General features: G+C 44.2%; 1 protein-coding gene across 4 annotated transcripts in view; it reads right to left on the bottom strand.

Moving 5' to 3' along the window:
* AGBL2 (AGBL carboxypeptidase 2) overlaps positions 1-27,363 on the bottom strand; it is a 99,166-nt gene that overhangs the window by 46,066 nt on the left and 25,737 nt on the right. For all 4 annotated transcript variants that reach the window (XM_088448662.1, XM_088448663.1, XM_088448664.1 and 1 more), the window contains exons 4-10: positions 18,961-19,086; positions 16,415-16,603; positions 14,650-14,757; positions 13,150-13,300; positions 9,652-10,434; positions 8,772-8,931; positions 5,790-5,916 (exon numbers count right to left, since the gene is read on the bottom strand). In XM_088448662.1, the coding sequence (XP_088304788.1) occupies positions 5,790-5,916; positions 8,772-8,931; positions 9,652-10,434; positions 13,150-13,300; positions 14,650-14,757; positions 16,415-16,603; positions 18,961-19,086 (1,644 nt within the window). The remainder of the gene's footprint in view (positions 1-5,789; positions 5,917-8,771; positions 8,932-9,651; positions 10,435-13,149; positions 13,301-14,649; positions 14,758-16,414; positions 16,604-18,960; positions 19,087-27,363) is intronic.

The following is a 27,363-nucleotide window of genomic DNA, read 5'->3' as shown; positions in this document are numbered from 1 at the left end:
TACCAAGGTGTAGATGTATTGCTGTGGAGGCATTTGTGTAGCTGAATACCAAGGTGTAGATGTATTGCTGTGGAGGCATTTGTGTAGTTGAATACCAAGGTGTAGATGTATTGCTGTGGAGGCATTTGTGTAGCTGAATACCAAGGTGTAGATGTATTGCTGTGGATGCATTTGTGTAGCTGAATACAAAGGTGTAGATGTATTGCTGTGGAGGCATTTGTGTAGTTGAATACCAAGGTGTAGATGTATTGCTGTGGAGGCATTTGTGTAGTTGAATACCAAGGTGTAGATGTATTGCTGTGGAGACATTTGTATAGCTGAAAACCAAGGTGTAGATGTATTGCTGGGGAGGCATTTGTGTAGCTGAATACCAAGGTGTAGATGTATTGCTGGGGAGGCATTTGTGTAGCTGAATACCAAGGTGTAGATGTATTGCTGTGGAGGCAGGCATTTGTGTAGCTGAATACCAAGGTGTAGATGTATTGCTGTGGAGGCATTTGTGTAGCTGAATACCAAGGTGTAGATGTATTGCTGTGGAGGCATGTGTGTAGCTGAATACCAAGGTGTAGATGTATTGCTGTGGAGGCAGGCATTTGTGTAGTTGAATACCAAGGTGTAGATGTATTGCTGTGGAGGCATTTGTGTAGCTGAATACAAGGTGTAGATGTATTGCTGTGGAGGCATTTGTGTAGTTGAATACCAAGGTGTAGATGTATTGCTGTGGAGGCATTTGTGTAGCTGAATACAAGGTGTAGATGTATTGCTGTGGAGGCATTTGTGTAGTTGAATACCAAGGTGTAGATGTATTGCTGTGGAGGCATTTGTGTAGTTGAATACCAAGTTGTAGATGTATTGCTGTGGAGGCATTTGTGTAGTTGAATACCAAGTTGTAGATGTATTGCTGTGGAGGCATTTGTGTAGTTGAATACCAAGGTGTAGATGTATTGCTGTGGAGGCATTTGTGTAGTTGAATACCAAGGTGTAGATGTATTGCTGTGGAGGCATTTGTGTAGTTGAATACCAAGTTGTAGATGTATTGCTGTGGAGGCATTTGTGTAGCTGAATACCAAGGTGTAGATGTATTGCTGTGGAGGCATTTGTGTAGTTGAATACCAAGGTGTAGATGTATTGCTGTGGAGGCATTTGTGTAGCTGAATACCAAGGTGTAGATGTATTGCTGTGGAGGCATTTGTGTAGTTGAATACCAAGGTGTAGATGTATTGCTGTGGAGGCATTTGTGTAGCTGAATACCAAGGTGTAGATGTATTGCTGTGGAGGCATTTGTGTAGCTGAATACCAAGGTGTAGATGTATTGCTGTGGAGGCAGGCATTTGTGTAGCTGAATACAAGGTGTAGATGTATTGCTGTGGAGGCATGTGTGTAGCTGAATACCAAGGTGTAGATGTATTGCTGTGGAGGCATGTGTGTAGCTGAATACAAGGTGTAGATGTATTCCTGTGGAGGCATGTGTGTAGCTGAATACAAGGTGTAGATGTATTGCTGTGGAGGCAGGCATTTGTGTAGCTGAATACAAGGTGTAGATGTATTGCTGTGGAGGCATTTGTGTAGTTGAATACAAGGTGTAGATGTATTGCTGTGGAGGCATTTGTGTAGCTGAATACAAGGTGTAGATGTATTGCTGTGGAGGCATTTGTGTAGCTGAATACAAGGTGTAGATGTATTGCTGTGGAGGCATTTGTGTAGCTGAATACCAAGGTGTAGATGTATTGCTGTGGAGGCATTTGTGTAGCTGAATACAAGGTGTAGATGTATTGCTGTGGAGGCATTTGTGTAGCTGAATACCAAGGTGTAGATGTATTGCTGTGGAGGCATTTGTGTAGCTGAATACCAAGGTGTAGATGTATTGCTGTGAAGGCATTTGTGTAGTTGAATACCAAGGTGTAGATGTATTGCTGTGGAGGCATTTGTGTAGCTGAATACCAAGGTGTAGATGTATTGCTGTGGAGGCATTTGTGTAGCTGAATACCAAGGTGTAGATGTATTGCTGTGGAGGCATTTGTGTAGTTGAATACCAAGGTGTAGATGTATTGCTGTGGAGGCATTTGTGTAGTTGAATACCAAGGTGTAGATGTATATTGCTGTGGAGGCATTTGTGTAGCTGAATACAAGGTGTAGATGTATTGCTGTGGAGGCATTTGTGTAGTTGAATACCAAGTTGTAGATGTATTGCTGTGAAGGCAGGCATGTGTGTAGCTGAATACCAAGGTGTAGATGTATTGCTGTGGAGGCATTTGTGTAGTTGAATACCAAGGTGTAGATGTATTGCTGGGGAGGCATTTGTGTAGCTGAATACAAGGTGTAGATGTATTGCTGTGGAGGCATTTGTGTAGCTGAATACAAGGTGTAGATGTATTGCTGTGGAGGCATTTGTGTAGTTGAATACCAAGGTGTAGATGTATTGCTGTGGAGGCATTTGTGTAGTTGAATACCAAGGTGTAGATGTATTGCTGTGGAGGCATTTGTGTAGCTGAATACCAAGGTGTAGATGTATTGCTGTGGAGGCATTTGTGTAGCTGAATACCAAGGTGTAGATGTATATTGCTGTGGAGGCATTTGTGTAGCTGAATACCAAGGTGTAGATGTATTGCTGTGGAGGCATTTGTGTAGCTGAATACAAGGTGTAGATGTATTGCTGTGGAGGCATTTGTGTAGTTGAATACCAAGGTGTAGATGTATTGCTGTGGAGGCATTTGTGTAGCTGAATACCAAGGTGTAGATGTATTGCTGTGGAGGCATTTGTGTAGCTGAATACCAAGGTGTAGATGTATTGCTGTGGAGGCATTTGTGTAGCTGAATACCAAGGTGTAGATGTATTGCTGTGGAGGCATTTGTGTAGCTGAATACCAAGGTGTAGATGTATTGCTGTGGAGGCATTTGTGTAGCTGAATACCAAGGTGTAGATGTATTGCTGTGGAGGCATTTGTGTAGCTGAATACCAAGGTGTAGATGTATTGCTGTGGAGGCATTTGTGTAGTTGAATACCAAGGTGTAGATGTATTGCTGTGGAGGCAGGCATTTGTGTAGCTGAATACAAGGTGTAGATGTATTGCTGTGGAGGCATTTGTGTAGCTGAATACCAAGGTGTAGATGTATTGCTGTGGAGGCATTTGTGTAGCTGAATACCAAGGTGTAGATGTATTGCTGTGGAGGCAGGCATTTGTGTAGCTGAATACAAGGTGTAGATGTATTGCTGTGGAGGCATGTGTGTAGCTGAATACCAAGGTGTAGATGTATTGCTGTGGAGGCATGTGTGTAGCTGAATACAAGGTGTAGATGTATTCCTGTGGAGGCATGTGTGTAGCTGAATACAAGGTGTAGATGTATTGCTGTGGAGGCAGGCATTTGTGTAGCTGAATACAAGGTGTAGATGTATTGCTGTGGAGGCATTTGTGTAGTTGAATACAAGGTGTAGATGTATTGCTGTGGAGGCATTTGATGTATTGCTGTGGAGGCATTTGTGTAGCTGAATACAAGGTGTAGATGTATTGCTGTGGAGGCATTTGTGTAGCTGAATACAAGGTGTAGATGTATTGCTGTGGAGGCATTTGTGTAGCTGAATACCAAGGTGTAGATGTATTGCTGTGGAGGCATTTGTGTAGCTGAATACCAAGGTGTAGATGTATTGCTGTGGAGGCATTTGTGTAGCTGAATACCAAGGTGTAGATGTATTGCTGTGAAGGCATTTGTGTAGTTGAATACCAAGGTGTAGATGTATTGCTGTGGAGGCATTTGTGTAGCTGAATACCAAGGTGTAGATGTATTGCTGTGGAGGCATTTGTGTAGCTGAATACCAAGGTGTAGATGTATTGCTGTGGAGGCATTTGTGTAGTTGAATACCAAGGTGTAGATGTATTGCTGTGGAGGCATTTGTGTAGTTGAATACCAAGGTGTAGATGTATATTGCTGTGGAGGCATTTGTGTAGCTGAATACAAGGTGTAGATGTATTGCTGTGGAGGCATTTGTGTAGTTTAATACCAAGTTGTAGATGTATTGCTGTGAAGGCATTTGTGTAGCTGAATACAAGGTGTAGATGTATTGCTGTGGAGGCATTTGTGTAGTTGAATACCAAGGTGTAGATGTATTGCTGTGGAGGCATTTGTGTAGCTGAATACAAGGTGTAGATGTATTGCTGTGGAGGCATTTGTGTAGCTGAATACCAAGGTGTAGATGTATTGCTGTGGAGGCATTTGTGTAGCTGAATACCAAGGTGTAGATGTATTGCTGTGGAGGCATTTGTGTAGCTGAATACAAGGTGTAGATGTATTGCTGTGGAGGCATTTGTGTAGTTGAATACCAAGGTGTAGATGTATTGCTGTGGAGGCATTTGTGTAGCTGAATACCAAGGTGTAGATGTATATTGCTGTGGAGGCATTTGTGTAGTTGAATACCAAGGTGTAGATGTATTGCTGTGGAGGCATTTGTGTAGCTGAATACCAAGGTGTAGATGTATATTGCTGTGGAGGCATTTGTGTAGTTGAATACCAAGGTGTAGATGTATTGCTGTGGAGGCATTTGTGTAGCTGAATACAAGGTGTAGATGTATATTGCTGTGGAGGCATTTGTGTAGTTGAATACCAAGGTGTAGATGTATTGCTATGGAGGCAGGCATTTGTGTAGTTGAATACCAAGGTGTAGATGTATTGCTGTGGAGGCATTTGTGTAGCTGAATACCAAGGTGTAGATGTATTGCTGTGGAGGCAGGCATTTGTGTAGCTGAATACCAAGGTGTAGATGTATTGCTGTGGAGGCATTTGTGTAGCTGAATACCAAGGTGTAGATGTATTGCTGTGGAGGCATTTGTGTAGCTGAATACAAGGTGTAGATGTATTGCTGTGGAGGCATTTGTGTAGCTCAATACCAAGGTGTAGATGTATTGCTGTGGAGGCATTTGTGTAGCTGAATACCAAGGTGTAGATGTATTGCTGTGGAGGCATTTGTGTAGCTGAATTGATATTTCTGAGAAACAATGACATCATATAATACTTCAACGGCCAAAATTTATGAGCCACAATTTCCTAGTGAGTTAGCAGGTTGTATTATTTTCATGAATATTGATTTAACCCACAAAATGGCTGCATCCACTGCCAGTAGGTCCACTGGGCTCAGGCTTGATGGGCTACAGGTGCATCACAACCGAGGGCCAGATTCACTACGGAACGCTATTCTGCTTATACGCACGCACCGCAGTTGATAATATCAGCGGTGATATGTAAATGTTTGCATTCGCAATGCGATCGCAGCTTGACATAAGTACGCCCACTTCCCCTTACTCATATCCCTATACTAGGGGAACATAGCGAAACCATCGGTAACATCGGATCCATATGCACACTCGCACAAGCCCTGACCTTACTCAGAAATTGCTACCAGCCACACACGCTATCAGCGCTTTGGCTGTTTATGGCCACGCACGCTATCAGCGCTTTGGCTGCTTATGGCCACGCAGTGGATAATTTATGCACGCCCCTGCAACGGCGTTGAAACACACTGGCACTCCTGCGTTGCCCGACCACCACCCCCCATCACCACCCACAAACAGCACTTCCTGTCAATCACTCTGCACATCGCAATTGCTAGTTCGCGCACTGCGATGCATACGCATGCCCGGAACGCAACAATCGACCGATTGCGTGCATATTAGCAACTGCGTTCCTTGCTGAATCAGGCCCTGAGTGTACACAGCCAGGCGCCAGTGTACACACGGCAATAGAAGAGTGCTCATTATAAGGGGGCACTAATGATCTGTATTAGGGAGAGGAGTACTGACCTAATGTGGAACCACCAAACGTAGACTCCATGGTGTAACTGTTCCTGATGCCATGCCTCCACATCACAATGCGGCCAGTGCCTTCTTTACTCTTCTGTACTTTAAACTTACAGCCCTTGAACAAGAACTAAACAGAATGTACACAGTAAATATCAGATCTGTTCTATAGGTTTTCCGAGTATATTTTCTAAAGTGCAGGTTTATAGAAGTGGAGGTATTTCCCATAGCAACAAATCAGATTCTAATTATCATTATCTAGCACCCTCTAGAAGATAATAGCTAGAATCAGATTGGGTGCTATGGGCAACGTCTCCACTTCTGTAAACAAGGACTGTAGTAAATCTAACCCTCAATCTTGTATAGCCAAGAGACAGTTGAGTCAATATAGAGCAGAGAGACCAGCAGTGGGTGCATTATGGTAAAAGAAGGCTAAGTAAATATACAGTATGCTACACATATATCAAAATGATGTGTATATGAAAACAGTAACCATTGAATGGACACAACAAACACTCTGAGCCACATTTACAAAACCATGGAGGTTCTTGAAGTTGCCTGTGTTCTATGATATCAGAGGAAAATTTAGCAAATTAGAACTTTTTAATACAAGCATAGGAAAAAAAAAAACAACACTACACTTCGCAAACACCCAAGATCACTGCGCAGTTGTACACTGTACACTTAGGCCCCGATTCTGGGTAGGAACCAGCTCATTGGGCCTGCATCAGCAAGGATCACTGATGCAATCGCGTCAGCAAGCGTGTACGCAGTTTTGCTGCGAAATTATGCAAATTACTGCGATTTCAATGCTGCCCGTGGCACAACATAAAAACGCTTACTTACCTTTACTCACATCCGTAATACCTTGCAAGTCTGCGAGAACATCGGTACCACCGAGTACCATCGGAGTCTCACGCACAATTAAGGCAGGTCATACCTTACCCAGAAGTTGCCAAACTTCCTGTACGCAGCTAGACCTCAGACTGCATAGTCCGATACTGTGGCTAATTTATGCATGCCCCTGTAACGGCGATGAAACACACTGGAATGCCTGCGTTTTGCCAACCCCGTCACCACCCCCACGCAGTACTTCCTGTCAATCACTATGTGATGGTGAAGTTAATCTCAGATGGTGAGGATGTTTGGGAGTAGGTGAAGGTAATCTCAGATGGTGAGGATGTTTGGGAGTTGGTGAAGGTAGTCTCAGATGGTGAGGATGTTTGGGAGTTGGTGTAGGTAATTTCAGATGGTGAGGATGTTTGACAGTTGGTGAAGGTAATCTCAGATGGTGAGGATGTTTGGGAGTTGGTGAAGGTAATCTCAGATGGTGAGGATGTTTGGGAGTAGGTGAAGGTAATCTCAAATGGTGAGGATGTTTGGGAGTAGGTGAAGATAATCTCAGATGGTGAGGATGTTTGGGAGTAGGTGAAGGTAATCTCAGATGGTGTGGATGTTTGGGAGTAGGTGAAGGTAATCTCAGATGGTGAGGATGTTTGGGAGTAGGTGAAGGTAATCTCAGATGGTGAGGATGTTTGGGAGTAGGTGAAGGTAATCTCAGATGGTGAGAATGTCTGAGAGTAGGTGAAGGTAATCTCAGATGGTGAGGATGTTTGGGAGTAGGTGAAGGTAATCTCAGATGATGAGGATGTTTGGGAGTTGGTGAAGGTAATCTCAGATGGTGAGGATGTTTGGAAATTGGTGAAGCTATTCTCAGATGGTGAGGATGTTTGGGAGTAGGTGAAGGTAATCTCAGATGGTGTGGATGTTTGGGAGTAGGTGAAGGTAATCTCAGATGGTGAGGATGTTTGGGAGTAACTGAAGGTAATCTCAGATGGTGAGGATGTTTGGGAGTAAGTGAAGGTAATCTCAGATGGTGAGGATGTTTGGGAGTAGGTGAAGGTAATCTCAGATGGTGAGGATGTTTGGGAGTAGGTGAAGATAATCTCAGATGGTGAAGATGTTTGGGAGTAGGTGAAGGTAATCTCAGATGGTGAAGATGTTTGGGAGTAGGTGAAGATAATCTCAGATGGTGAGGATGTTTGGGAGTAGGTGAAGGTAATCTCAGATGGTGAGGATGTTTGGAAGTTGGTGAAGGTAATCTCAAATGGTGAGGATGTTTGGGAGTAGGTGAAGATAATCTCAGATGGTGAGGATGTTTGGGAGTAGGTGAAGGTAATCTCAGATGGTGAGAATGTCTGAGAGTAGGTGAAGGTAATCTCAGATGGTGAGGATGTTTGGGAGTAGGTGAAGGTAATCTCAGATGGTGTGGATGTTTGGGAGTTGGTGAAGGTAATCTCAGATGGTGAGAATGTTTGGGAGTAGGTGAAGATAATCTCAGATGGTGTGGATGTTTGGGAGTTGGTGAAGGTAATCTCAGATGGTGAGGATGTTTGGGAGTAGGTGAAGGTAATCTCAGATGGTGAGGATGTTTGGAAATTGGTGAAGCTAATCTCAGATGGTGAGGATGTTTGCGGGATGGTGAATATAATCTCAGATGAAGAGGTGTGGGAGTTGGTGCAGGTAATCTCAGATAGTGAGGATGTTTGCGGGTTGGTGAATATAACATCAGATGAGGATGTTTGAAAGTGGGTGAAGATTGTTAAAGGCTGGTGAAGATAAATTTAGATAGTCAGGGTGTTTGCGAGTTGGTGAAAATCTGTGATGAGTAGGAGGTTTGGAATTTGGTGTAATCAAAAATTTATATAATTGATGGCAGTGTGGTTACGAAGTTGGTGGTGATAAATGCATTAAAAAATATACAAATTACTAAGGAGGTTTAGGATCCGATATTTAAATGACAAGAATTATCTACATTTATCTTTACTGACCAATAAATGTTCCTCTGCAGAAAAACAACATGACACAAATATTACCCCTTCTATACCTTTCACTTTATGTAGTTCCATTTATTTTATTCAAATTATATAAAGTAGCAGGTTAACCATATTTTTTACAAAAGGTTATAATATGTGGTTCTGGTACCTTGTCTGGGGCGTTTTTGCTCAGCATCAGAGGGAAGATCCTCTCATGTAACTTACACTCTGGCTGACCCTTATTGTTGCAGCCGTACATGAACACGTTGTTTTTACGACTGTGCCCGTGAAAGTCACAGTACAGAAGAACCTCCCGTTCTGCACAAAGCCTGATGGAAAGAAACAGCATAGGTCATTTAAACTGCACTTGTCACCTCTATGGACATTGTCTGTTTCAAATATACAGTGTACATTTTTGCAATGTGCAAAAAACGACATCAACATCTTCTTATCTATTCGAGTGGGACTGACGCTGGAAAACCAGTGGTTCAAGATGGACTTGCAAAGATTCCACATGTTAGCTTTCCACATGGATCAAATGGAAGAAACCACCAAGATGTATGACTGCGCATTGGTGACATCTATCTGGTGTGCCAGATAGAGGCAACCAGCGCTCCCTGCTTAAAGATAGTGGCAGGCCACCAGCTGCCAGTATATTGAGCCTTGTCCCTCAAACCAGTGTTTTTGATTCTACTACTGATACTTGGGAATCACCTTAGATTCCTACAAAGTCTCTACTGGGTTTACTCCTCTGCTCGTGTTCTCTAACTACATTGCTCACTGTTCTACATCTTACGCCACTACAGCATACTATCGGTGTCCCCCTGTCTCCACGTGGTACTTTGCCCACAACCTCAGCCTGATTCAGGCCCACGTCCTATTGCAATGTCTGTATAACGGCAGTTCTTATTTTTATTTAATTGCCCTCCAGAGGCAAAGACATAAAACATGTAACATGGTTATAGCAGCATGGTGTTGAACACATACTAGTCTAAGAACATACAGGTAGGAAGTGTCTTATATGTGACCACCATTCCGTAATTCCTCACCTTTTAATCATTGCCCGCGTGTACCAAATAGAGGGGAAGGAATCTTTCAGCATGCTCCTATAGTTCCTATTCAGGTCTCTCCCAGACAGAGAGCAGCGGTAGTTTCCTACAATCACGCCATCAGGATTAAGCATGGGAATCACTTTAAAAATAAATGTATCCCTAAGTAGCTGAGCATCGGGGGAGTCACTCAGGAGGAAGTCCAGGAAGCCTTTCATCATCCAAGAGCCATTGGTCTCTCCTGGGTGCACTCTGGCAGTCACCACCACCACCTTCTTACGAACCGCTGATGCAGGGTTTATGGAGGGGGAGGTGACAGTCAGCAAGTAGACGGTGTTACCTGCCAAACTCCTGCACAGGGCCCGGAGCTTGCAGTACTGGGAGCGTGCAGGGTCATAAGTCCACCTCTGGAGGTCCCTGTTCAGGTCAGAGTATGTGTACGGATAGCAGTGAGCAAAGTAACATGTGTCATTGTCGTGCGGGAACGCAAAGGTCCAAGTCAAGCAATACAAAGTGCCACCTTCCTGAGATCGGGAGCTCCGATAATACTTAATGTCCTTCCCTTCCCTCCTCCATCCTTCTCCCCTGAGTGAGGCATCGTGCTCAGAGTACATGAGAGGCTTCATACCCATATTGTACAGACTGTTGCTCTTCATCAGGTTAGTGATGGTGAAACGGTAGGGAACCAGCTTCTTTGTGTTCTTCACCTGGAAGTAGAACCACTGAGTATGCTTGCTGGTGTAAAGGTCGGTGCGTAGGGTCAACTCATATTCATACATCCCTCTGGATAGAGAATACAAGAAACGGCTCAGGTAACAAACACCACGGTATACTGTAACTGTCAGAAATAAAACAAATATTGTGACAATAAGGACAGTATGGTGACAATAAGGACAGTATGGTGACAATAAGGACAGTATGGCGACAATATTACAGTATAGTAGTAATGCTGACATTATTAGAAAACCTAAAAGCATGAGAAGAAAAGATTATTTCACATCTACATTAAGTAAGACATCATAGCTAATAATAACCAGCTTCTGTACTTATTGTCACGGCAACTCCATCCTCTATGGCAGGGATGGGGAACCTCAGGCCCGGGGGCCGTATAAGGTCCGCGGAATCATTTGGTCTGGCATTCGGAGCTTTTATCTGCTAGCCTCATCTGGCTAGCAGGCTGCCTGGAATGGAACCCTGCAGCCAGTATCTATGCAGCAGTGCAGCCTGGAGCATCCTTAGGGCGCTACAAACAGTCACAGCGCTGCCCTTACAGCTCCCCAGAGCATCCTGAGTATTGCTGTAATCACTGGCAAATGTGGCCCCGCCGCGTGTGATGTCACATGAAGGGGGCGTGGCCTGCATCAGGCCAGCAAATAATGTTATGTATATATAAAAATGGCCCTCAGCAGAAAAAAGGTTCCCCAGCCCTGCTCTATGAGAGTAAGCCTAAAGCGATGGAAATCTAGTTAGGCCAAACTCTTCACAAGACATTTTAATGTTAGTAGATATTTGGGATGCTGCCACTGACACCTTACAGGTCATTTCTAATTGGATGCAATTTTCACTACCATCTTCCAACCCCTTACCATGCAAGATGTACGAGAGGCACCACTGCCTGCAAGATGTATTGGAGGGGCGCTGCCTTTCTCAGGTCTACATAGTCACTGTCAACATGACTGCAGGGCCGCAACTAGGGGGGGCTGGAGGTGCACGTGCACCAGGTGTGCCGTTGCACCCGCCGCCAGTGTCCTCCAGCCCGGTGCCGCAAGGGGGCTCCAAGCCGGACGCCCGCTGAGATTTTATTACCAGCGGGTGCCCGACTCCTTTCCTGCACCACGGTGGCCGGAGGCTGGAGTTCTCTTCTGAACTCCAGCTTCCGGCTCTCCCCACTGGCACTATGGGAGAGACGTCATGACGTCTCTGCCATAGTTCCGAGGAGCAGCCGGGCTGACCGGACGGAGGCAGAAGCAGGAGCAGGGTTTAAGGTAAGTATTGTTTTTTTTTGTGTGTGTGTAAGTGGCACTAAAGGGGCATTACTATGGGGGCATTACCATATGGGCACTACTACAGGAGCATTACTATGGGGGCATTACCATATGGGCACTACTACAGGGGCATTACCATATGGGCACTACTATAGGGGCATTACTATATGGGCACTACTACAGGGGTATTACTATGGGGGCATTACCATATGGGCACTACTACAGGGGCATTACTATATGGGCACTACTACAGGGGCATTATAATAGGGGCGTTACTATATGGACACTACTATGGGGGCATTACTATATGGGCACTACTACAGGGGCATTACTATATGAGCACTACTACAGGGGTATTACTATGGGGGCATTACCATATGGGCACTACTACAGGGGCATTACTATATGGGCACTACTACAGGAGCATTACTATGGGGGCATTACCATATGGGCACTACCATATGGGCACTACTATAGGGGCATTACTATATGGGCACTACTACAGAGGTATTACTATGGGGGCATTACCATATGGGCACTACTACAGGGGCATTACTATATAGGCACTACTACAGGGGCATTATAATAGGGGCATTACTATATGGGCACTACTACAGGTGCACTGCTGCAGGGGACATTACTATGGGGGAATTACCAGGGGGGGCGCCAAATTACTATCTTGCCCCGGGTGACAAAAATCCTAGTTTCGGCCCTGATGACTGGAGACATCTTTACTACATACCATGGGAGACTCCATTGCCTGTGAGATTGTGTTTGAGGTGCCACTGCCTGCAAGATGTATATGAGGCACCACTGCCTAAGAAAAGTGTACGATGTACCACTGACTGCAATGTGTATTTGAGGTACTACTGCCTGTGAGATGTATGAAGCACCATGGTCTACAGTATATATTTGAGGCAGCACTGCGAGCAAAATGCATGCAAGGTATCACAGCCTATGAGATATATGTGAGGCATCACTGCCTGGGAAATGTATGTGAGGAACCACTGCCTACGAGATGTATGAGGCACCACGGCCTTCAATATATATTTGAGGCACCACTGCCAGCAAGATGCATGCGAGGCATCACGGCCTATGAGATATATGTGAGGCATCACTGCCTGCGAGATGTCTGTGACGCACCACTGCCTGCGAGATGTCTGTGAGGCACCACTGCCTGCGAGATGTCTGTGAGACACCACTGCCTGTGAGATGTCTGTGAGGCACCACTGCAGTCTTTCTCCTGTAGAAGAGGTTCCTCTTGGAGCGCAGAGTAACCAGCAACAACTTTATGAAAATGAGAACTTTCTGCTATTCTAATCTAATGATATGTGTTATAAGAGATGAACACATTCATGAGTGCATAGTAACAGCACTATAGAGGAGCAGCTCTCCCAGCACGCTGTAAGTATCTGGTGCTGTAGGCACAGGAGTGAAGCACAGGGAATTACATTGTTTGGGAGCTTGTGTGTATTTATCCTGTAGCCCCTGATGAGCTGTTAGAGTTACTCACACTTTGACAGCCTTCTGGAGATTACCACATTCAAACCGTGATTCGAACTGCAAGTCGTTGTTATTCTTTCCATCCAACATTGTATACGGCATATTACTGAGACAGCGGCGCCCACCAGTCCGAGATCCAGTAAAGCAGGACCCCTTGTAAGCTGCAACCACAATATCTCATTAATGACCTACTCACTATTACGATCAGTGTCATCCATTTGTCTTTGCAGCAAAAAGGGAAAACAGGTGTTTGGGAACAATAGCATAGCACTACACTATTCATTATAGCTCTACACCGTCCACTACACTATTCATTATAGCACTACACCGCCCAGCCTGTCCAAACTACACTATTCATTATAGCTCTACATCGTCCAGCCTGTCCAAACTACACTATTCATTATAGCACTACACCCTCCAGCCTGTCCAAACTACACTATTCATTATAGCACTACACCCTCCATCCTGTCCAAACTACACTATTCATTATAGCACTACACCCTCCATCCTGTCCAAACTACACTATTCATTATAGCACTACACCCTCCATCCTGTCCAGACTACACTATTCATTATAGCACTACACCCTCCATCCTGTCCAGACTACACTATTCATTATAGCACTACACCCTCCAGTTTCTCTAAACTACGATTCACCATCCAGGCTATCCAAACTACAACACTTCGTAAAGAACTACAACATTCAACCTGTCCAAACTACACTACTCAGTTCAGCACTACCCTATCCAGCTTTTTCACACTACAAAACTTAGTATAGCTTACATGATTCAGTCACTACACTACTCAGTCCAGCACTACACCATCCAGTTTGTCCAAACTACTCTACACATTTCAGCACTCCACCATTAAGCCTATCCAAACAACAACATTTAGTATAGTACTATACCTTCCAGCCTATACAAACTATGCTAATAAGTTCAGCTCTACTTTACACAGCCTGTCTAAACTACACTACCCAGTTCAGCACTACACTGCCCAGTCTGTCCAATAACACTACTCAGTTCAGCCTATACATACTAACTGCTCATGTACGATAGTGTGTAAGCATAACTCATCCCCTATACCCCATTGCCAACAGACCTTCCCCTCCAATACCTGCCCAGGGAGTTTCAATGGGTAGCGAGACACCAGGGTATAGTCTCCAGCCTGCATGGGTATAACACTGTACTTCTGCCCATACTCTCCATGACTCTCCTTAGGTGAACCTCTCTGCTTTACGCTTTAGAGCAGAGGCAATAAATGCAGACACAGCACGATAATCAGCATGCATCAGTGCACACGTGAGGCGGAGATTCAGGTCAGAAACACTATATAGTCTATACTGGGACACAGAGAAGGTTATGGATGCACCATTCCTAGTAATAAAGGTCTCATCCAACCACTGCACCAGTATCAGTGTCCAGTCTATCCATACTACAATACTCCTTTCAGTATTAGATCACAATACACGGCACAATCCACAGTGATGACCCCCATTATGTTGCATTACCTGGGCTGATTTCATATACCAGTTTGCCTTCCCCTTCTATTAAAACTTGTGGCATTGGTTCCTTCCCCATATGCCTGTAGAAGACCTCTGGGTGTGGCGGCTCCCATTCTATGTGAGGACATGGCACAAAGTTACAAAAACAAGCCACAACTTGTCATAGAAATATACAAGTAGATTTTAATATGTAAATCTACTTATGATGGATTATTTAATAGACCAAACTCCTTCAAATTTGTTCAAAGTAACCATGAGAAAACAACTGTATATAAAGAAAACTTAATAATGTAACTAACAGTATGTACTTGAATACATTAATAGGGAAAACAAGCAATTTGTAAAAAAAAAAGGATCAAACTATATTTATTATTCATGGATATTAATTAAACTACAACAGTAGGAATATCACTTACAATATGGTATGAGTATGGTATGATTGGTGTGAGTATTCAATATATTAACTTGATATAAAATATAGTACAGTGCTCCCGCTTTATAACACCCTCCTTAATAATATCGCCAAGTATATCCCCCCCCCCAGATGTTGCAGGGAATGCGGCCCAAGAGGTACATTCCTCCACATTGGTGGGATCTGCCCAAACCCCTGGACCTTCCTCCTATGCTATGCCCACGATTAGACTGACATCGGACAACCAAACTCGCCTTTCACATTCTTGTTGCAGCCAAGTGTTGGACTGCTACATCCTGGAAATAAGCTCCACGCCCTACTTCTTCTCTCGGGTCCTACATATGGCACATCACCCACTTCCCATCTACACAATAAGTAACACAAAGTCACAGGGGTCTGGGCTCCATGGCTACACTAACAAACCCAAACGACCCGTTCCCATGGATTCATTTAAAGCGACCCGATGCAATGCGACTAAAGGTGCATACACATGGGTCAATTTTTTTTGGACGACTGAACGATAACGATATCGTTATCGTTCAGTCGTCCAAAAAATTGTCCAGTTTCAGCCCCAAAACAATGAACTATAACTACCAATGCGCGCTCCCGTTTGTAGTTGGTAGTTGCCGTTCATCGCCCGAACCTCTTGTCCAACCTGACGATATTGTCAGGTTGAACATGTTCGGGGATGAGGGAGGGAGCCGGCACTGAACGAAATCGTTCTTGATTTCGTTCAGTATTTGTGCTCAGTGTCATTAACAACACTGAGCACACCCCTGCCGGGGACACAAAATCGTCCCGTGTGTACGCACTCCCCTCCCAAAGAGAATAAGTCTTCCCCCTCCCCCTGACCAAAGTCACTCTCCCTCCAAATGCATACTTCTATCTAGGCTCCTCTAACACCTGGAAGAATATTTACTAAAGTGCGGGTTTTTAAAAGTGGAGATGTTGCCCTATATTTACTAAAGTGCGGGTTTTTAAAAGTGGAGATGTTGCCAATAGAAACCAATCAGATTCTAGCTATTATCTTCTAGAAGGTGCTAGATAAATGATAAGTAGAATCTGATTGGTTGCTATGTGCAACACCTCAACTTCTAAAAACTCTCACTTCAGTTAATAAACCCCTTAGATGGCAACCTACACCCACCACCCTTCCCAAAGTAGTCCATCACACTCCATATTACCTTTCTTTTTATTTATCTTTTCAAGTGATTGTTAGACTTTAGATCCTATAATTTTACTCCTAGCTGTACTTACCTGTACTCATTTATGCTCTGTATCTGTCTGTTTTTGCAACATAAATAAAAAGTTTTAAAACAAAAAAACTATTATGTAAGCCATCCCCTCATTCATAATTACCAATGTGACTGATCTCTTCAGCAGTGACCTCACATTCCGTCGGCCAGCGTGGGGGTCTTAGCAGGTTATTATGTATGGAGGTGGAAAACAAATCTCTGGGCTCGCTGAGACGTGGGATGATCTGGCCCTTTTGGTTATCAAACACAATCTGCCTGCTTTTATACACGGTGCTCTCCTGCAACAATGAGTCTCGTAGAGGGGAAAAAATAGGCACGTTATTTCACAGCGTATGAGTGATGCTTAGCTTAGAATCACAACATGAAGCCATCTAAGAGACATCTTCAAGGAGTTGTCCAGTTTTGGACACTGGGCCCGATTCAGACCCGCTCACAAGCGGGTCGATGGTGTGCTCTGCGCACGCACAGCGTCCGCACTGCGCGTGCGCAAGTCCAGGAGCGAGAGAGAAAGTCTCTCGCTCCGTGGCTCACTACAAAAGGGGCGGCTGTCGATGTTGATCGACAGCTCGCCCTGTTTTGTAGGCGTGGCGGGGGGGTGGCTTCACAAACAGAGGCGTTCCCATGCGAACGCCTGCTGTTTGTGGGCGTCCCCACTGACATCACCAGTGATGTCAGTGAGAGAGCTTCCGGCTCTATTAGAGCCAGAAGCTCTCTGGGGCTTGCGGTCACGAGACCCTACCACAAGGGTCATCATCCTGGCCACTCGCAATAGCTGTGGGTGGTCACCCACAGCTATGCGAGCGGCCAGTAGGCCGCACAAAAAAAACCGCCCAGATTCAGAGCAAGCGCTCTTTAAGAGCGTCAGTCTCTGAATCAGGGCCATTGTCCCTAGGTCTGACCTGACCTCCTTATTGCTTACCTGAAGCCGAGAGCTGTCAGAAGTTTTGTCATACTGCAGCTCACAGAACTAGATTACCCTTTAAAATATTCGAAGGCATATACTGTAACTCACAGCAACAGAAATGTAAATAATATAGCTAGGAGTTTCAACAATGTAATAAAATAACCATACTATACATTACACATGCCATATACATTACACATGCCCCAACACAAATAAATTCTGCTGTAAATAAGATGGATGTTATAGGTTATAGCTACAACTGCAATTATGAATATAGGCCCTCATTCAGAGCCGTACGCTCTGAGCAGAGCGCACGCTCTGAATGAGGGCCGCCCTCCATAAAAATGGAGCGTCCTCCTGGACGCTCGTATAGCTGTGGGTCACCACCCACAGCCTATACGAGCGTGCAGTTTGATGGCCGCGATGGTCGTGACCATCGCGACCATCGAAACTGCGAGCCGGAGCCTGCGGTTGAGGTTTTCAACCGCAAGGCCCGGAGTGATTTTGGCTCTATCAGAGCCAAAATCACTCCCACTGACATCACTAGTGATGTCAGTGGGCCGGCTTCTGACAGCACGCCCCCTTTGATCAGACACAACGAGCGAAGGACTTTCCTTCGCTCGTCGCGTCTGGCGCATGCGCACGACGGAGCTCCCTCCGTCGTGCGCATGCTCAGTGCAGACCATCGACCCACTTGCGAGCGGAAAGCCGCTTGCGAGTGGGTCTGAATCAGGGCCATAATGTGCAGATCTCCTAGCATTACGATGTAGGGCCGGATTCAATTAGAGGCGAAAAGTGACGTTTGGAGAAAAGTTTTTACCAATTTGGACTTTTCGCCTGATTTCAAAGTATCTCCATATTCAATTCCAGGACGATTTTGCCTAAGTGGAACCTCAATGAATTGTTATAGGCAAAAAAGTATCTCCAATGAATAGGAGGTGAAAAATAGTGCAAAATCTTTATTTTGGGGTGTAAACATGGGAAAAAGACTCAGAACCCTTGGGACAGACCCCCAAAGAGTCAAATCTGCCAAAAAAAATAAAAAAAATTACCTCAGAACACCCTGAAAAAGACATGTCATTTTTGGGGCGAAAAAGTAAAAAGTGGGGGGGTCAAACATAAAAACTAGTGAAATAGACTTCTTGAAGGGCTGCAAGGATGGCTCAGGTGTTTTTGGGATTACAGGTGCATGTAGCAGGTAGATTTTTCACATTTTTTAAAAGTTCACTTTAGAGGCATACAAATATGCAAGCACCCATTTTTAAGTACCCCAAATTTGACTGGACTACTTATTTTCACCACAAAATACTGCTTTATACTAATCTTCACCACTTTCACAAAGACGCTAATAGCATGCAATTTACACAACTTAAGTACCCAAAAATAGTTATATTAGGGCTATTAGTACACATCTATATTGATTTCTTATGTTAGTGCGTCTTTTTTTGGGGTACAGACTGATTTCCCCAATTCTTTCATTACTTTCCGCCTGTTCTGCATTTGCCGCTTTCGCCTGTTTTGGAATTGAATTAGGCGAAAAGCGGGGACACGCACTGAAAGATTTTTGTCTGTGAAACAGGCGAATGAAGTGGAAAGTCGGACAGGTGAAACTTTGCAGACTTTTCGCCTGTAATTGAATACAGGCCGTATTCTAAAATCACACCCCCATCCAAAGAATGGTGCGCCACCTGCTGGAGGGCTTATAGAAACACAGCAGGACTACACATTTACTCCATGAGACATACAAATAAGCTTCTTCTGGTCATCCGCAGAGGACAGCCGGTCTGAATTGCTCTCAGAAGATACATGACCTTTTCTCTTGTTCCATCGGGCTGCTTGCAACAAAATGTCGTCTTCTTTTGCTTTATTTTCTGAAGAAATATAAACACATTATTATTAGTAGTAGTAGTAGTATTATTGTCTAGTATATGGTGCAGCGCCTTATATATTTAATTTTTTCTGACAACATATTGTTTTAAAGCAGTTGCACAGTGGTTAGCATTGCTGTCTCACAGTGCTGGGGTCACCAGTTCTAATCCAACCATGGCACTAAGGACCTCATTCAGAGCCGGTCGCACAGAGCGTGCGGTCGGTCTGAATGAGGGGAGGACCTCTTGAATTTTCAAGACGTCCTCCTTTGCGGTGGTAAGGCTGTGGGTTAACACCCACAGCCTTACGACCGCCTAAGGTGATGGTCGCGATGGTCAAGACCATCGCGACCATCGGGGCTTACGACGAGACCCTAGGGTAGGGTCTCCCTTGTCGTAAGCCCCGGAGAGCTTCTGGCTCTGTCTGAGCCAGAAGCTCTCCACTGACATCACTAGTGATGTCAGTGGGGCCGCCCCCAAACGGTAGGCGTTCCCATGGGAACGCCCCCGTTTGGGCTGCCACCCCCCCGGCCCGCCTTCCAAACGGGGCGAGCTGTCAATCAACATCGACAGCTCGCCTCCTTTGGATCGAGACCCACTGCGACCGGCGCTGTCGGTCGTAGCGAGTCTCACGCATGCGAACGACGGCACCGTCGCCGTCGTGCGCATGCTCTGTGGGGGGCCATCGACCCGGTCCGAGCGCATCGGCGCTAACGACCGGGTCTGAATGACCCCCTAAATGTAATTCCATCCAGGGCACTATCTGTGTGGAGTTTATATGCTCTCCCTGTGTGTGCATTGGGTTATTTGAGTTTCCTCCAACAGTCCATACTGCTAGATAGTAAGATAGTATGCTAGATAGACTGGGTAGATAGGGGTATATTTACTAAAGGTCACTTTTAATCGATTTATAATCGATGAAAATCAATCAACATCGATATTGTGTTTCTGGGCGAAAATCACACATTTACTAGCACTTAAAAACACAAATAAAAAAACCATCTGTTAGTAAATGTGTGATTCAGCTCCAAAAACACAACATCGATGTTGATTAATTTTGATCAACTTTCATCAATTTTAAATCAATTAAAATCGACCTTTAGTAAATATACCCCTTTAGGTGCATACACACACAACGATTTTGTTACCAGCGATTCTATGAACGATTTTATGAACGATTTTCTGTCAGATTATCTGTCAGATTTTTTAAAGTGTAATGAACGATTTTTATGAACTACAAACGATTTTTGCATATTCCCATAATGAAAATCGTTCAGTTGACAAGTCTGACTGAACTACAAACTACAAACGTGAACGCGCATGAACGATAATTGTTCATTGTTTGACTCAGAAAGTTAACGATTTTTTCAAATGATTATCGTTAAACGATATAGTTTAACGATAATTGTTAAAAAAAATTGTTGTGTGTGTATGCACCTTTAGTGTTTGACTAGTAGATCATTTGGAGGGGAATTCAATTAGCAGCAGTAATTTACCGTGGTTGAAAAAGGTGGAACCCTTGGGCTTTAATGCCTGGGGCTATTCAATTAGAGCAGATTTTCCTCACCCGATGGATTATTGTGGGGGTTTTTTTGAAAAATATTTTATTGTTAAGAAAACAACATATTGTGATACAAATATATCAGTAAGTTTTCTTCAGGATAATAAACACATTGCAGAGAAACATCTAACAAAATAATTAAAATATTTGCAGTATATAAATCTCTATATAAATATAAATTGTAATTGCGCACCCAAGAAACAGTTACATATATCGTTACATATGCAATAACAGTTACATTTACCATTATCATTACCATTAACGGGCTAGCTACCATTATAATGTGAATCAAATCAAAAGGGCGGACCATTATTAAGTACTTCCAAGTTAAACCATGACGTTAACTGAAAGCATCTCCGTAAGGAATCTTTAAGTGATGGGGATAAAGTATGAATATAATACCCCTTTTCCACCTAAATTCCGGGTCTGACCCGGAGTTGGAACAAAGTTCCTATCCGGATCAGACCCGGAATTTTGCCGGCGCCGACTCGGGATATTCCCGAGTCAGCGCCGCTCACACCGCAGTCGGGTCTGCATAGACCCGGCTTTTGCGGAGTGAAAGTGGTCGCCTGGATATGACGTCATCTCCAAGCGCCACTGAAGCCGGACCAGTCGGCCGGCTAGCAGCGCACTCCAGGTCATTGTGACCCAGAGTGCGCTGTTCTCATAGCAGGGTTTCACAGGCTACGCCCGTGTTAAACCCTGCTAGTTACCTGGGTTGGATTGCCGGGTCACTCGACCTGGCGATCCAACTCTCTCCCCTTTTACACCAGGGAGCTGCCCGGGTTAACCCTTCAAAAACCCGGGTTTTAGCTCCGGTGTAAAAGGGGTATAAGGTAACCAGGTGCCAAAAAAATTTTCAGTAAAATTTTCTTTATTGGTGGACGTCTCTGTCCAGTCCATTGTAAACAGAAATATAATTCTCGGATGTAATAATGTAAGAGTAGGTGGGTTAGTCCCAATCCATTGTGAGAGAATGGTCTTTTTTGCAGCTGCTGTCAATTTGGTCAGAAGTAGCTTATTTCCCTTTATCAATCCCTGTGAGTTGGGTATTTGCAGATATATTCCAGAAAACCCAATCTTTAGAGATCACAAAGGCAATTTTTAGAACCTCTTTAATATAACTATTAAGGTCACCCCAGAAAATCCCACAGGCAATGTACTATATCGCCGTCAGGTGCTGAGCATTTATAACAGTTGGCATTAGGTGCATCACCAATAATGTATTTCAATTTGGGGGTGTAATATGCTCTGTGTAAAATTTTTAGATGCATTTCATTATAAGAGACTGATCCCAATTGTTTGTTCATTTTGAGACATGAAAGATCAATAGACTATGGGAATTTGCGGGAAGACCTCCTTCCATTTTGCAGGTCCTGTGGTGCTTAACTCTAAATTAATAAGGGGTCGGGCACAAGAATATATAAAGGAAGTAGAGAAAGGTCCCTGTGGTTTGCGACGTAACGCACCATCCAGACACCAATTTAGATCAGCTGCTAAAAATCCAGCAACATGGTCTGAATATAACTCATTGCCTGCAAATAAGGAAATAGAGGGATAATACTGGAGGGAAATTTCTACTGCATTTGGGAGCGAGTGAGAGGTTGGAGTGTTTGGTCATTTAAAAATTGATAAATATATCTAATGCCACTGGTGTGCCAGCGTTGAAATTGGGCTGAATTGCCAGGTGAAAAGGATGGATTACCCCATAATGTCAAAAATAGTGAGGACTGTTTGGATAAGTGGGAGTGTGATCTAATAACTCTCCATGCTATGCATGTCGTATTTATTAACATGTGTTCTTTAGCTGCGGGAGGTAAACTAAGAGGATGGGTGTGTAAAAGAGACACCAAATTATGGTGTGGAGTAAATGTCTGCTCCATAGAGTACGTGGTATAGATATTATGACCTCCAATCCAGTCCATCGCTATTCGATAATTAGCGGCCAGGGCATATTGTCTGAGACATGGTAGGTTTACCCCTCCTAAATGTGTCTGTTGTTGCAATTTAAACAGTGAAAGTCTGTGGCGTTTTCCTGCCCACATGAATTTTTGTAGAGCTTGATTAAAAAGTTTAAGATCTCTCTTATCTGGGATAAGTGGTAACATTTGGAGAATATAAAGAAATCTGAGGAAACTGATCATTTTATAAAGATGGCATCTGCCTATATAGGACAGTGGGAAATGGGCCCATTTATTAAAATCTGTGTATGTTTTTAACAACAGTGGGGTGTAATTAACCGTATATAATTGAGAAGGGTGTGATGGAACATTGACACCTAAATAAGTGATGTATTTATCTGCCCACTTAAAGAGAAAGGAGTTTCCCCATCCCGCCCTAGCCTCCCCAAAAAAGGCCAAGGCCTCAGTTTTGGCATAATTAATTTTAAAACCCGCTATTTCCTCAAACACTTGCAGGATTTGCAGGAGGAGCGGTATAGCCTTCTTGGGGTTAGCGAAATATAATAAAAGATCATCAGCAAAGACCGAAAATGTTATCTCATGCCTTGCCAAGAAAATGCCCTGCCAGTCCCCTGCCAGTCCCCTGCCAGTCCCCTGCCTTTTCAAAATGACGTAATAGGGGATCTAGGGCCAAATTAAAAAGTAGTGGTGAGAGCGGGCAATCTTGTCTCGTACTTCGAGTTAGACCAAATGTTCGCATGTTTAAAGAATTTATTGTCAAAAGGCCTTCGGATCCTGATACAGTGTTTTAAATATGTGAATGAAATCAGGGCCAAATCTTTGGTAATTAAATATACGTATTAAATGTGACCAAGATACTCTGTCGAATGCCTTGTCAGCATCACAACTCACCACAATATGTTTTTTCCTTTTCTCCACATGTGACTGGTACATTGGGCCTGATTCAGACCCACTCGCGAGCGGCTGTCCGCTCGCAAGTGGGTCGATGTTCTGGACTGAGCATGCGCACGACGGAGGGAGCTCCGTCGTGCGCATGCACCAGACGCGACGAGCGAAGGAAAGTCCTTCGCTCGTTGTGTCTGATCAAAGGGGGCGTGCTGTCGATGTTGATTGACAGCACGCCCCCTTTGGTAGGCGTGCCGGGGGCCTGCCTCCCTGACGGGGGCGTTCCCACGGGAACGCCTCCCGTCAGAAGCCGGCCCACTGACATCACTAGTGATGTATTTGTTCTTTTGGAAATTAAGGTTAGTTTGGGCTTGTTCCAAACATAACAGGTCATATAAAGCCTTAGAATCCCTATAAATCTTGGAATGAGAATCAGAAGGATCCTGCTATGAATTACTGTGTTAACGCGCGTTAACCCATAGAATCCGGACCTATGGGTTAAGATGGTCGCGGCACCCACAAACAAGCTACTTAACGCGGATTTCTGTGTTAGCCAGCTCTGGCTCAGAAAAAGAATCCATGTTTACTGCAGCCTGCGGGCTGACTTTGACTCTAATTGCAGACCGCGGCTAATTGAATTGCCCCTTTAGACTGTAAGCTCCACTTGGACAGGAACTGATGTGAATGATCCAATATTCTGTGCCTATATCCCCACTGTTACTGTTGTTGTCCCATTCCACACCCTGAGATGTCTGCACGTTGCAGCATAGAACCTATTTTTTCCCCAAGGTTTCCATACTTTTCATGGGCAATCTAGTGTTTCGCTATTGTTAGCCTGTTCATTCCTCCTGTTCTCATGTCGCCATGCTTAGTAGGAAATATAAAAGTGATTTTATGGGGATAATCTCAATAAAAAACTCTCTCTTTCCACCTACCCGTCTCCTCAAACCCCCATATGGAACAACCTTTCCTTCCCACCAGGCCTCTCACCTACTATGGCATCTGCCTGGTCCAGGGCGGGTGTTACCCGCCTACGTCACATTATAGTCAATTCGCCCCTCAATCATTTCATGATATTCAGGAAAAACACGGCATTCCCAACTCATTATACTACCAATACCTGCAAATTCGCCACTTTATCACCTCTTTATTTTCTACTACCTCACCTCGAAATCCTTCTCCTATAGAAAGACACTGCATTCACCGTTCTACTGACAAGGGTACTATATCTTTCCTTTACCATTCCATATTGGCCCCTGGAATTCCCTCTACCCTCGACACACAAACTCGCATGGGAAGCAGATTTAGGATACCCACTGGGCGATGACACCTGGGAAACAATACATCTCACCATTTCTAAATGCTCCATTAATGTGGCAATCAAAGAAAACTCATATAAAGTTCTCACCAGATGGTATTTAGTCCCAGAACGCCTACATCATATGTATCCCAACACCTCTAACCTGTGTTGGAGGCAATGTGGTCATGTTGGCACATTTTTTCATATTTGGTGGTCATGCCCAAAGATAATCCCATTTTGGAATATGGTTCGCTCCCTCATAACATCGGCTGTTACCCTACCTTTCTCTCTTTCCCCCGCTAACATTCTACTCTGTGTCCCAGTTGATCAGATTTCCAAAGACACTAACAAACTAATTCTCCACATCTCCTGTGCAGCCAAATACCAACTGGCACGTAACTGGAAATAAAATAGTACTCCAACTGAATCAGAACTTTTAAATAGAATTGGGTTTGTATCTAAAATGGAATATACTACCAGTCTATTGAACAACTCAGTACGTAAATTTCACTCAATATGGTCTCCCTGGTACTCTTCTCAGGCCATTCCTCTCCCAGGTCTTTCATGAATCGTATCACGTTTCTGCTCCCGATTTTTTCATTTATCATTTTACATCGTGCAGTCCCGGCTCGCTTACAAATCCCCCTTCTTCCTTATTAATTTCTATACTTTTCCTTCACCCCAAATACTCTTTGACTGAACTTATACTTCTTACCACATCTTACCAATGTTCCTACGAATACTAAAGATAAAAAATTTTCAATTACAAATTAGTGGAAGAATTTTTTCTATTATGATGTCACCGGTGTGTTTTCTATATATGACTTTATACATTGTTATTGGATAATGTATCAATTATGACACCGATCTGTTTTGTTATTTATCTCTAATAATTCTAGTAAACGATTTAAAAAAAAAAAAAAGTGATTTTATGGAGGTTTGTCATATGTCATTGACCTATCTACCTGATGTTTGTGTAACGCCTGAATTGATGCTTTGTAAGTATGCATCGCTAGGTATATCATACTAATTTGTTGTCACCAATTCAAATAGTAATATTTATGCTTCCAAATTAATAATAATAAAACATTAGGCGTATATGTGCCCCTGCATCCCGAAAAACAAGCGTACGTTGGTGGTATTTACGCTTACGCCCAGTAAAGTATAGCCGCAGTCGCATCATTATTCCCTCCCTAAACGTTACCTACATGAGAGCTCCCAGTTACGCCTCTTCGGTAGTACGGGTAGGTGTGATCAATACTCGGCATCGCCGGAGCATGCACAGTGCGTAAACAAGCCCTGTATGCTCTGTAACAAGTGTATGTTCCCTCCTGCATCAGGCCTCCCTGTGTAATATGTTAGCATCATATAATGGACTAATAAATAATAATATTAAAATACTGTAATAAAGTTCTTCCCACGGGATGTAGTCAGGTTGCTGACCGCCAGAATCCCGACATTGAAAGCCCGGCATGGGCATAAAGATAGGCGTCTAAATACCGGCGCCTCTAATTAGCCCTACGCCAAAATCCCGGATTCAAGAGCAGTTAGCTGCAGGGGGGGGTTAGGTTTAGGCACCCCAAGGGGACTTAGAGTTAGGCACCCCCCCGTGTGGGTTAGGCTAGGGGAAAGGGTGGTTATGGTAAGGCACTACGGGGGAGGTTAGGGTTAGGCATCCCCTGGAGATGGTTAGGATTAGGGTGCAGGGAGGGGGGGTTAAGGTTAGGCACCACGGGGGGAGACTTAGGGTTAGGCACCACCCCCGGAGTATTAGGATTAGGCACCCCAAGGGAGGGTTAGGTTTACGAGGGGTCAGGGGAGGGTTAACTATACTTACCAGCCGGCGTCGGGATTTTAAGCTGATTTGAACCAGCGGCTTTAAGCCATCAGTATTTCATACCCAACCCCTTCCTACATGTGCCTGACGGGTTGATTGTCATTGTCGACCTTTTGACTACATCCCGTGCCTGACAGCCGAGTTCAGGGCAGGATTAAGGGGGAAGGGGGCGACAGGGGCGATCGTCCCTGGGCCCCACACACACGGAGGGGCCCCCACACAGGGTCAGTGTGACCCTGTCGAGAACAGGTGTCTAGTGACACCTGTTCCCGGACTGAGGCTCACTGCCGCGATCCGCTGTTAATGTTGCCCTGGGGCCCCCACAAGCCTTAATCCGGCCCTGCGAGTGCAGACCAATGCTCCCTGTTATCAGCTATAGCGAGGTGGCCTGCAGTATCTATCCTTCAATGATCATAAATGCCTTCACTTTCAATAAGCCCCTGAAACAATTACATGTACATTTATGAATGTTGTCAGTAGCTCTATTATAAAAGCTCATTTATAATGTATGCTCTGTGGTTAGTTCAAATGGATATGTCATAATAAAAGAAGACTTGTTATGCAATTACCAGAAGCATGTCACTCATTACTAATGTCTTGCTAACAATACTGGACCGACAAATATAGGGATATATTTACTAAGCAGTGTTAGGAGACAGAGTGAAAAGTGATAAGAAAGTGATAAGGTGCCAGCCAATCAGCTCCCAACTGTCATCTCAGTGAAAAATGACAGTTGGGAGCTGATTGGCTGGCACCTTATCACTTTCTTATCACT

This window comes from Taudactylus pleione, unplaced genomic scaffold (genome assembly GCF_031769625.1).
Source record: "Taudactylus pleione unplaced genomic scaffold, aTauple2 ptg000462l, whole genome shotgun sequence".
Taxonomy (NCBI): domain Eukaryota; kingdom Metazoa; phylum Chordata; class Amphibia; order Anura; family Myobatrachidae; genus Taudactylus; species Taudactylus pleione.
This window is presented reverse-complemented; position numbering and strand designations above follow the sequence as displayed.